Here is a 12,783-nt window from a genome sequence, read left to right as displayed (position 1 = left end):
CGATGGTGAGGATCTGTGGTGAGGTCCATCGTAACCTCTGTGTGTCCTAAGATGTGACCGATGATGAGGATCTGTGGTGGGGTCCATCGTAACCTCTGTTTGTCCTAAGATATGACCGATGGTGAGGATCTGTGGTGAGGTCCATCGTAACCTCTGTTTGTCCTAAGACGTGACCGATGGTGAGGATCTGTGGTGAGGTCCATCGTAACCTCTGTTTTTCCTAAGAAGTGACCGATGGTGAGGATCTGTGGTGAGGTCCATCGTAACCTCTGTATGTCCTATGATATGACCGATGGTGAGGATCTGTGGTGAGGTCCATCGTAACCTCTGTTTGTCCTAAGATATGACCGATGGTGAGGATCTGTGGTGAGGTCCATCGTAACCTCTGTATGTCCTAAGATGTGACCGATGGTGAGGATCTGTGGTGAGGTCCATCGTAACCTCTGCTTGTCCTAAGATGTGACCGATGGTGAGGATCTGTGGTGAGGTCCATCGTAACCTCTGTTTGTCCTAAGATATGACCGATGGTGAGGATCTGTGGTGAGGTCCATCGTAACTTCTGTGTGTCCTAAGATATGACCGATGGTGAGGATCTGAAGACCCGGGTTCGATTCCCCACGTGGATACAATATGCAAAGCCAATTTCTGGTGTCCCCCCTCCATTATATTGCTGGAATATTGCGAAAAGCGGCATAAAACTGAACTCACTCACCCTTCAGTCGCCTCTAAATACCTGCATGGGTTGCTGGAGACATTTTCTTACCTCCAGGATAAACAGTCCAGTCTAGGGCATCAGTAACATAAAACCATGAACACTGTTCCCGATTCTAGACTGTGTCTGCATTAGTTGTATTGATAATCTACATTTGATCTACATGACAGTCACGCACAATACTGCCATTACCCAGGAGTATGGATTAACCGCGTTGAAACGAGCAGCGACGACCCTCAGTGAATGTACATAATTAACTCAAAAGAGATAATCAATAACTCAGCTTGCTTGGCATCATTTAAACTTCATCTTCTAACTACAGAACTAATGGGCAGATACAGGGAACAAAACTCCAGAATCAGGCCATAAATAAACCCAAGTATAAACTCAAATAACAACAAATACAAGTATCTTTTAATAATTGTTTTAATAAATTAGTTGGTATCTTATATACAAATTCAGCAAATAAATACACATTCTTTGATACAATGTTTGGACGGATATATATTTGGTTGTCTCAATAATATTTCTGTTCATACGTCTCACTCGCATGTATGATGTGAATATGTGGGGTCACTGCTCATCAATATTCTGTCTGCAGGTGCTCTGTCTGTTACGGCAATGTTACAAGGCCAGACGTATACTTTGAATTCAGTTCATGGATTTGGGGCTCAAATTCATGTCAGATTTAACAGATTTTTGTAAAATACAATAAAAGTATATACAAGGCTCCAGATAACTTTTGTGGGTGTGGGTGTACTTACACCTCATATTGCAAGTGGAGGTGTACTGAGAATTTTGAAGGAGTACTGACATATTTCTGTGTGAGCGAGTTGGTAACGTGGTTTGTTATTTATAATATTAAACAACTTTTCATCTATCAAACTTTATATATGTTAGATGTACAAAGGTATTTATGTGCGTACATGATACGCTTGAAATCTTATGTTATGTTGTACTTCATTGATTTTTAGGCATGCATTACGTCTGTACGCCCTTATCTGTAGCCCCCTTATATAATTTTTCTGAAAATGTATCTTAAGAAGATTTTTCAACAGGTTTTGAATTTTCATACTATATTTATATTGATAGGAAGAGCAATTGAGTTGGGTTTTAAAAAAGCATTTAGTTCTGTTTGGTGGAATAAAAAACCCCCACTATTTTCAATTTTCAAGTAGTTTTCAATAGTTTGGATTTGTCAGATACATAAACCAAGTTTTAAAAATAGTCTGGTTCAAGCTGTGAGCATGTTCAGTACATTGAATGTGTGAGTGAACCAGTTGGGTTTTATGCCACCTTTAGCAACATTGCAGCAAAACCATGGATTCCATAAAACGGCTTCACACCTTGTACCCCTGTGGGGAATTGAACCCAGACATTCAGTGGGGAGAATGAACCACTGGGCTAACCCACTGCCCCTGAACTTAGTATAGAGACAGGAACCCAGTCTGTGACAACATTTCCATCAACAGACCGTTTTCAAAGTCAGCCAAGTTTCCCTGCACAATTAACTGCACTATATTCAAATCTGGCAATGAACATGCAACACATTCTCAACAGACATCTTTACATTGTGAGACAGACAGACACAGCTACCCATCAACAATGCTAGAACAACCTACCATGGCAGTGACACCGATGTGAGTCTCTCTCCTTGATGCTATATTAAACACACTATCAGTATTACACAACTAGTTCAGGATAACATTGTGTGAAAGTAAAGTTATAAAACACCTCATGGATATATAGCTACCTCGACCCAACTCAGCTACGTGATGTTCACCACTGATGCTATTATGACAACATGATCAGCACGATGGACTTGATGTGGACTCCAAACTTACGTAGGGCAGGCCCCAGAGTTACAAACAGGGCCCCGTTCCTCATAGCAATCGTAGCGTCAGGACAGTCGTAACTCCCATACTCTAACATAGACTTACGACTGTCGTAGCGCTACGATTACTTTGAAACACAGGGTCCTTACTATTGTAAGTCTGAGATAAGTCTGAGATAAGCATGACAACAGTGTCCTAGTAGGACAAGTCTGGAGTGAGTGAGTGAGTGAGTTGGGTTTTACGCCGCTTTTAGCAATATTCCAGCAATATCACGGCGGGGGACACCAGAAATGAGCTTCACATATTGTACCCATGTGGGGAATCGAACCCGGGCCTTCGGGGTGACGAGCCAATGCTCTAACCACTAGGCTACCCCACTGCCCCGACAAGTCTGGAAACACATGGGAAATGAACATAATGTTACAAAATGAAGGATGTGATGGACATGTCGTTGATTCAGATACTGCTTTGGTTAATAATTTGAGCTGTTCAGGTAGTCTAGAAAATGACGAAATAATGCACATAAAACACTATCAAATGTAATACTGCCACCCAATTGATCACCCCAGCTCTACTATAACACACATGTATGCACACACACATGCACGCACGTACACACATGAAGGTATGCTCACACCCACGCAGTGTACCTGCTCTTCCGACCGACATAAAAGGAGCATACACTAACAAAGGTTGAATACTTCAACGATCTTAACAATTGAGTGGAATATTTCTGACTAACTGTCCCCTCTTTGATTCTACAAGCAATTAATCCACAACAGAGACAAGTTGGACATAACTGGTGACCATCCATCTATATCTTGAAGAATGAGTATAATTTTACGCCGCTTTAAGCAATATTCCAGCAATATCACGGCTGGGGACACCAGAAATGGGCTTCACACATTGTACCCATGTAAGGAATCGAACCTGGGTCTTTGGCATGACAAGCCAACATTTAACCACTAGGCTTACCCACCACCCCTATATCTTGAAGAGACTTCTAATAGCAGTAACATCATTGACAGCAGGACTGACTTTAATAAAACTTCATATAAAAATGGAAAAAATTGGAATCAATAGATGAATTCTGATTTCATTGTACTGGTTTTGTTTTCATGCTGCAACAATATCTCTACAACCGAGCTTCATATTAGCTTCTTATTTTTGTAAAATATTCACAATAAATCACTATAACCCATTTTAGGTGGTTAATGTACAATTCTGTAATTTAGAATAACCATTAGCATGATGACACTGTGCACCCTGTCAGCTTGTTCCTGTATTTCCTTACAGATTTACTTCACTGAAAGGATACTGGCATCACTTCCATATGAAGCATGCTGCAGGGTATATGTGCCTGAACTCGGGCTACTGTAACTGACACTTGTACCACGGCCGGGAGTGTCACATGACACATGTAGGGTACTACCTCTATAGATACAAATCTGAAACATTTCTGATGATTTGATTTAAGAAAAAGTCTCTGCACTGGTTTAAAAACAGCCAACTGAGTGGGGCGAAGGGAGTAAAACTGTACTGAGTACACAAAACTTTCACTACCCAATATGAATGATGACATGTGGGAAATACTGCATGGCTTAAATGGACCCTGTGACAGCATGTAAAATGATCAAGTCTGAACTGCAAAACCAGATTTTTTTATTGTAAGCAGCATCCCCATGTTGACGACAGGGGAAATACGCTATCCCAGCACCCCCACATCTACACCCTCATTAACTGTAGCTGCAATAAATACGTTATCCCAGCACCCCCACATCTAGACACCTCATTAACTGTAGCTGCAATAAATACATTATCCCAGCACCCCCACATCTACACCCTCATTAACTGTAGCTGCAATAAAAACGTTATCCCAGCACCCCCACATCTACACCCTCATTAACTGTAGCGGCAATAAATACGTTATCCCAGCACCCCCACATCTACACCCTCATTAACTGTAGCTGCAATAAATACGTTATCCCAGCACCCCAACATCTACACCCTCATTAACTGTAGCTGCAATAAATACGTTATCCCAGCACCCCCACATCTACACCCTCATTAACTGTAGCGGCAATAAATACGTTATCCCAGCACCCCCACATCTACACCCTCATTAACTGTAGCTGCAATAAATACCTTATCCCAGCACCTCCACATCTACACCCTCATTAACTGAAGCTGCAATATCAAACAATCAGGCAGCACGTACTAGGCGGAAAATATTTGTTTCATTACACGATGCAAAATATTGACATGTTAATATCAGAATGACCTCTTTCTTGAAGGAATATTTGTACAATGGGCAGATGCCACTGTGGGAGAACATCAGATACAATCCTGTCCTCCCACACATGGAATGATCAGGAAGATAAACCTAAAAAGTCTACACAGGAGAGTTTTACAGTGTTTTTTGTTTTGATCTTATGCATCCATTTTGTGATAAATCCAATTCCCCTGCTAAACAATATCTACACTTCCTTGTTACAGTGCCACAGAGATGGAGACTAGAGGGACACCGGAGTTCCCTGCCTGAATACCGCCAGTTTCATTCGAAAGGTTAACCTCCTTGTGTTTGTCATGGGTGTGGAAATATCAAAACTTTGACTTATCTCTGGGCAATTAATCAGTCAAAATTCACATATCACAAATCAGTTTGGCCAGATTACTGACCCAAAATAATGTCTTTATCACAGAATTGGAGTTAGTGACACAGAATTCTGTCATTTCACTGCAGAAGGTTGAGATTTCAATCCTTGCTTCAACAAGATAATGTAAATATGATAAGTTATGTATGAAGCTATTCTCAGTTCCTGGCAGTGTCACTCCTACAGAGCACTGTGAGGAGCAATCAGTACATGACCACATCACAAAACGCTGTCTTGAGAATATATTTCAGTAGTCCGAAATGACTGACAAACTCTTGAAGACTTCGGTTCCAGACATAACAGGCGTCTCCGGCAAATGCCGACACATTCTGTCATGTCTTACCACAGAGTGAGTGAGTGACTTGTGACTCTGCTCATATATGGGTGTACTTCCTAAGTGTAAGTTCAGTGCCGGCACGCAGCTCAGATATGTGAGAATCTATTAGTCGTTCTAGTTCTTTGGCTCGTTCCTGTTCTTGGCTCAGGAACAATTCAGCCGCCGCATCAGCAGAACTCTCCAGCTGGGAAAATAGGAAAACAATATGAGTTCAGTTTATAATGCGGCTGTGAGCAGCATTTCAATTGTTTCAATTGGTTTGTTTTATACGTAAGGAAAGTCATGTTTCACCACATGTTTACCACTGTCCTAAGCCCAAAGTCATGTTTCACCACATGTTTACCACTGTCCTAAGCCCAAAGTCCACTGTCCTAAGCCCAAAGTCATGTTTCACCACATGTTTACCACTGTCCAAACCCACAAAACATAAAACATTATCAAGGGGAACCAGGATTCATAGGTTCCTGCTAAACCTAAGGGAAGCAACTCTGCTCAACTTTGAGAACACCAATTAATATGAAATGCATTCAGCAACTATTTCTACCCCTCCCGTGTAAATGAAGGAACAGTCACATGACTCACATCACACTCCAAGGATTCTGCTGGTGAGTCAAGGTCGTTGAGGGTATGGAGGAGCGACATGGGTTCCGAGTCCAAGATGGTGCCGGTGCTGCCGTTCAGCTCACTGTGCAGTTGACTTCTTGACATCCCTGGAACACAGAATGGTACTGCCAGCATCAGCATCACAGATATCCTTGGTCTCATGCTATAGCTACCAATATTTACAGTCAGGATACTATGACAGGTATAAATAACCCCCAATATAGTCACATGTTATGAGAGGCAAGAGTTACTGAAGACCAATTTCAACTCAGACTTTATGTGCAAACTACACTTCACGGTTTTATATACTACACATCAAAAATTTAGACTCGCTAAAGCACTCACTGTTAATTATGTATATATACTACAAACAAAAAGAATGGGAACAGCCTAAAATTTGATAGTCATATATAAACTTAAATGTTGTGAGGTCATTTATACTGTAAGGTAAACTATAACACAGTTATACTGAAGACAGAAAAAGAAATTTGGGGGATTCAGACCCAAGAGCATTTGATCCTGGACAGGAGACAACTGTTTGCAACAACAATGTTCTGTTCTCCAGAGTGATGGTGACTGGTTGAGACCGGGCAAACTCAGTGACTCACGTCTATTCTCCCTCCTCTCCAGGTCCAGCTCTTCCTCTAGCCGACGCTTCTGCGCCTGCAGCAGACGGATCTGACTCTCGTACCCCTGCGCCGTGCCGTCCAGGTGGTCCTGAGCTGTCTGCTTGTGCTTCGGTGGCTTGCTGGGGTACACAGAGGAAAGAGATCAAACAGAAATATCATATATAATCTATAATATCAATACATATATGATTGAGATAAATATTACATTGTTTCCATCTTCACAAAGGAGGTGCTTGGCTTTACCCAACCAGATGTACAATGTTTGATAGGCATTTAGAAGTTGGTAGGGATAATACCACACACTTCATATGGATGTGCAACTTCTTTATTATTTACACACTAAACATTAAAGTTGAAGTTGCACATCCATATCAAGTGTGTTGTATTATCAGATGTACAATGAAATACCTCTCTGCACACTGTAAGACAGGGGATACAAACCAGGAGTACTGAGGATACAGTCTGCCGTGGAATCGCAACTTGGTAAATGTTCTACTCACACCGACAGTATATTGTTATCATGACGGGAGGGCAGGCTCCTGGACCTCTCCATGGTGGACATATCCTGCTTCAAGTGAGATACATCCTCACGGAGACTCTCATTCTCCTTCTGAAATAATGATGAACAGTTCGTCAGCTTACACACTATCATGAATAGTAAGTGCTGTGTTGCTAGTAAATGTAGGTAGTAATAGAATTGCTACACCCTGGTCAATAGGAGGGATGAAGTACACTGTAGTGCCTAGAAAGGTACATAGTGAGTGAGTCACTGAGTGAGTTTAGTTTTACGCCGCACTCAGCAATATTACAGCTATATGGCAGTGGTCTGTAAATAATCGAGTCTCGACCAGACAATCCAGTGATCAACAGCATGAGTATCGATCTGCGCAATTGGGAACTGATGACATGTGGCAACAAAGTCAGCGAGCCAGATTACCCGATCCTGTTAGTTGCCTCTTACGACAAGCATGGGTTGCTGAAGACAAATTCTAACCCGGATCTTCACTGGTAGAAAGATACATATTTGTAGTACCTTAACAAGCATGCTTGTAGTGCCTTAATAAGTACATTGAAGTACTCCTGTAAGCACAATTCGATCAACCTGCAGAGGTTTCTGATTCTTTGAAAAGAGTCCTCCTTGGGGTACTTATAAGCATTAAAATGTTCGAATGGTTGTAACTATATTTTTCAATAAAATATTTACAAAACAAAAAACTCGTTTTTGTCTTGTTCAGCCACCCCTATAGGGCCCCTAGGGGCCCCAACATGCAAGAGCAGGTAACTCTAAGCGTAAACCTCGCACCTCACTTTTCATGCTGAACGTAATCAGACAGAAAGGGGGGAGGTGGGTGGCCCTACCCCAAGGAGGACTATTTTCAAAGAATCAGAAACCTCTGCAGGTTTGTCCGATTCTTTTTCAAATGAGATCCTCCTTGGGGTACTTATAAGCATAAGACAGACTCCCATAGACAGAGAGTCGAGAGTGGTATTCTGTCTGGCATACTAAACCCCCTGCTAAGCGGCATTTCCCAATCAACGGAGAGAGAGAAAACATATTTACCCTGTCACCTGACCGCCGCTGTCAATCAGGCGGGGGCGTGGCTAGGGGGAGGGACAACAGCTGCCAAGCTCATAGCCTGATAGGCTGTGAACACATCAGAAAACCCTGCCTCCCAATCAATGAATTTGTGTGTGGGCAGTAATTGACAGTACCTAGTCCCGCTACAAACCCAGTAAGCTGGCCATAGCGATGGAGAATAGAAAGGAAACATTATAAAATCGCTAAAGGTGAACTGGGTAAAAGACCATCACCAATACCATCACCAAGGGATAGAGAGTGATAAAAAAACCCTCACCAAATGGAAATAATGCAACAGTAGATTCGAAAGCTCAATCGGCTAGAGAGTCAAGACCCTGCCCATCGGTGAGAACCGCTTGACCGAACCGAGCACGCTCTCGAGAGTGCTTGTTGAGTTGGTAATGTCGGATAAACATGCTCGGACGGCTCCAAATAGCCGCAGAGCAGATGTCCTCAATAGGCAGGGCTGCAGCATATGCCCACTCCCCTAACCAAATGAGCTGTCAAACCTTCTGGGAAGTTAAGCCTTTATGAACATAACCCATACAAAAGGCAGAGACAAGCCACCTAGAAATGGTCTGCTTGTTCTCCAGAAGGCCAGCCTTACCACAGCCACAACAGCAGAACAGTTGTTTATCCTTAGACGCTGTTTGTTTGATATAAGCCTTGAGAGTCATACTGACAATGGTTGGATCCGCTGAATGTCGCCGACCCTCCTACCAGATGTTACCGCCACAAGAAAGGCTGCCTTCCAGCTTGACAGCTGGAGTAAAAGAGACGACAGATCGTAAAAGAGAGGACTGGACATCCAATCAAGAACGATTGACACGTCCCATGGGGGACTAATCTGCTGGACAGTCGGACGGATTCTGTCCACACCTGCTAAAAAGCACTGCACTAAAGTACTGTCGGACATAGACATAAATGTAATTTTCTGAATAAAATTGATATTTTATACTTATCCTGACTCATGCTATTTGCTTGTCTTCTTCTTCTTGTGAATCGGAATGTGTAGATATGCATCTTGCAAATCTATGCTGGCCATGTAATCTCTGGGACGAATTAAGTACCAAAGTTGCGGTAAGTGTATCATGCGAAACGCTGGCGGTTTGCTTAGATAGTCTCTGTTGAAGATGCTCATGTTGTATATGAGACGAAACTTTTCCTTTGAATTTTTCTTGGGCACTAGGAAAACTGGGGAGTAGAAACCTGGTACGATGTTTCGCTGATCCAGAACTTCTAAGGCCTGTTTGTTTAGAAGAGTAGCTACTGTTTCTCTTAACATAGGTAGTTGTGCCGGTTGGAAGTCGAACCTTGGAGGGATGACTGTCAACGGAGGTTTGGCCTTGAGTTGTATTTGATATCCGTGCTATAGGATGTTGGATACATAAAGATCTTGTAGTAGTCCCCAGTTTTCCCAGTGTAGTTGAAGGCGTCCACCCACTTGGGAAGGTTGTACTGGAACGGCTGGGGGTGGAAGACTCCAGTCGTTCCGAACCTGTATTTCATCGTTTAAAAGCGCGGAAACCTCTGGATGACCTGCCTCTTGCTGATCCTCCTCTGAAATTGCTGTATGGGCGACGAAAAGATTCCTTGGGACCTTTTGCTGTAGCCAATTTCTTGTCCCGTGCTTTCTGTAGTCCAGAGAATTTAGACTTGCCAGAGTATCTCAAGGATGTTTGCTTAATGACATTAGCTAACGTATCCATGGACTTGATCATAAGCACCTCTCTAGAGTCCTTAGACACCTCTTTGGAGACCTTGTCTATGTTACCACCAAAGAGCAAAGGTGATGACCACGGGGCAGCGTAGAGGGATTCCGTAATTGATTACCCCAATTGCAGGAGGCTAGTAGACCCTGACGACGAGCCATGGTAGTAGCTGCAGTAAGTGCTGACAAGTGATCTGTAAGGAACTGTTGGTCTCTTTTCTGCATGAGTAGAGCCGAGTAGATCATCCTATCTTCTTCCTCTGTAGAATCTTGAACTTGGTGATGAGGGTTTCATTGACAGTTCTAGATCTATTCAATCCAAAAAACATTCTCCTAGAAATGGTATCCAACTGGGCTAGTTTGCGATCGTCTATTCTGTAATTCCTGGACTTGGCATCGCTGATTAACTTAAAGTTCTCATCAATATCTTGAGCCTTGAAAAAGGAGTCCATATTGTGGCCTGCAAACTTCTTGGCGTTGAAACCCGGGAAATGTGTTGACTGAAACTTCGTAGATTTGGTAAAGGCTGTATCCAGATTAGCTGGAACCGCTGCTATCGGGTCAATAGGAGGTAAGGAGATAGTGTCCGCATCATCTTCCTTCATCAAATAAGTATGAGCTGAGTTCTCGTTCTTAGACGGGGAAGTAAGTTCCAATCCATTCACCATCCAGTATCTAATTTCTGCATCCAAGAATACGATACCTCCCTCCTCTTCTGACGTAGGATCACATATAATAGAGTGAGGTGGAGTCCTAGATCTGTAAGAAGATCGACGAGAAGATTGTGGTGAACGGACTGACGAGTGGCTAGTATAGGGAGACCTTGGAGGAGACTTCCTCGTCGAACGCTGGTGGCTTCGTGAAGCTCTCGATGAATCCCTTCTAGATCTTCTGGATGAAGATGACTTGGAGCCACTTAACCTTCGTGAAGGCCTTCGTGAAGGTATCGAGTCAGAGTCCGAATCATTATATAGGAGCTTGCTTCGCGAACGACCTCTGTGTTCTTCAGGGTCTGAGCTCGGTGAAGCACTCCTCCTCCGTGAAGCCCTTCGCGAATGGTGAGGATCTGGATCCTTCGTGGAGGCGGCCGGGGACGTTCTTTGCGAAGGCTTCGATACGGGCTGGGTTGCCCTTCAAGGAGGCGCGTTTGTGGGCTCTGGGGCCCTACATGACTTATTATGGGTTGGGCTCTGGGCCCGCGGCTCTGAGGCCTCTGTAAACCGTGTCGGTCTTCCATCAACATCATAATCTGGCTGACCAGGTCGTCTGGGACGGTCTGCGCTGGCGTTGAGGCTGCCCTCTCTATGGTAGCGACGGGACCCTCAGTTAGAATCTCACCCGTCAGCGTAGGCATCTCTGGTTGCGTGTTGATCTGCGCTGAAGTGACGGTAGCCGATACTGGACTCTTCTTATGCCGTACATCTGGAATGATAATCGGAATGTCATCATCATATAAACACAATTCTGAAACAGGAAGAATGTCAGATGAAAAGTTTTTTAGTAGCCTTCGTGGGTTTCCCTTTCGACGAAGCTGTAGCCCTGGGGGTGCGGAGCGTATGTTGTGACGACGTGGAAGCTCTCCTAGTCTTAGACTGTGATGATGGAATGTCCTGGGATGCAGGTCGCTTCTTGGATATAGCGGATTGCGTCCCACGCTTCTCCCCCAAAGGTAACTCAGGCAGAACACCAGACGGTAGAGAGTCGTCCGCCAACAGTTGACAGGGTACATCTGACTCTGATCTATCAGCCATGACTGAAGACTGTTTCCGAGATCTATCTGCTGCACGTCTCAAGACGCAATATAAATATTTATCAAAGGCAGAATTAGACAATTCAATACATAAATTGCAGCGTGAAACAATAGAGCATGGCGTTGTACAACTAGGGCATATTAAATGCGGATCGGCAGCAGAGAAACGTAATTTACAAATAGTGCAGATTTTCATTAAAGCAATCTGCTGAGCAACATGGCGGACCGTGAATAAAGCAGCAGAAACACGAATAAATATCAATGCATGTTGAATAAGGATACTAGTTACACCTCTATAGATGAATATAAGAGGTAACAAACTAAATATAAATAAAGGATATAGTGTGCAGGGAGACACAGGTGCTCTCACGTCCTGCTCACTGGGCGAAGAAGGAGAGAGTGAGGCACATGGTGAGAGGTGGCGCCCTCGTTCCCGCGCTTTCGAGGGGAAAGATAACTCGTGGTGAATACTAATTAGTGATTTTACATTGAAGGGAACTTCAATTGGGAGATACAAGTGTTCCACTGTGTTCGCAAGAAGAAGAAGACAAGCAAATAGCATGAGTCAGGATAAGGAAAAATAACTGTGTTTTCACATCTATAACTACAGTTTATGTAGTTAATATGTGAAAGTGTGAAATATCTGTTAAGCTAAGTTCGGCCTAACTACAGTTTCAGTAGTAGGGAGATAGGAAACATAAAAAAAGGACTTTACTGAGGAGAGATTAGTGCAGAAATGAGCCATGCGATTTTTTTCTAAGTCCAAAGTGACTTATTTGGAACAGACCATGGCTTTATGCAAATTAGTGTGCAAGGATACTGTATTACAAAGGACACTTTTTAAATGTCCATTTTAAAATTAGACTTGAGTCATACCTGGCTGAGCGACCTAACTGCCATCTATAGTTTGTTCTATTGTTTTCAGCAGCTATTCGTATTTTAGCCCGATTTTACGAGTAAACATGCTTTTCTG

At 43.1% G+C, this 12,783-nt stretch overlaps 1 protein-coding gene across 1 annotated transcript in view; it reads right to left on the bottom strand.

Annotated features, from left to right (window-relative positions):
• Positions 1–1,122: 1,122 nt before the first annotated feature.
• LOC124288089 (centrosomal protein of 63 kDa-like) overlaps positions 1,123–12,783 on the bottom strand; it is a 69,283-nt gene continuing 57,622 nt past the window's right edge. Inside the window, exons 15-18 of the mRNA XM_046724655.1 lie at positions 7,271–7,380; positions 6,750–6,889; positions 6,121–6,248; positions 1,123–5,722 (exon numbers count right to left, since the gene is read on the bottom strand). Coding sequence (XP_046580611.1) covers positions 5,576–5,722; positions 6,121–6,248; positions 6,750–6,889; positions 7,271–7,380 — 525 coding nt within the window. The 3' untranslated portion in view covers positions 1,123–5,575. The remainder of the gene's footprint in view (positions 5,723–6,120; positions 6,249–6,749; positions 6,890–7,270; positions 7,381–12,783) is intronic.

The sequence above is a fragment of the Haliotis rubra genome, unplaced genomic scaffold (genome assembly GCF_003918875.1).
Source record: "Haliotis rubra isolate DU_JTF1 unplaced genomic scaffold, ASM391887v1 Scf411, whole genome shotgun sequence".
Lineage (NCBI taxonomy): Eukaryota > Metazoa > Mollusca > Gastropoda > Lepetellida > Haliotidae > Haliotis > Haliotis rubra.
The sequence above is the reverse complement of the archived record's forward strand: the minus strand, read 5'-3'. Positions and strand labels throughout refer to the sequence as shown.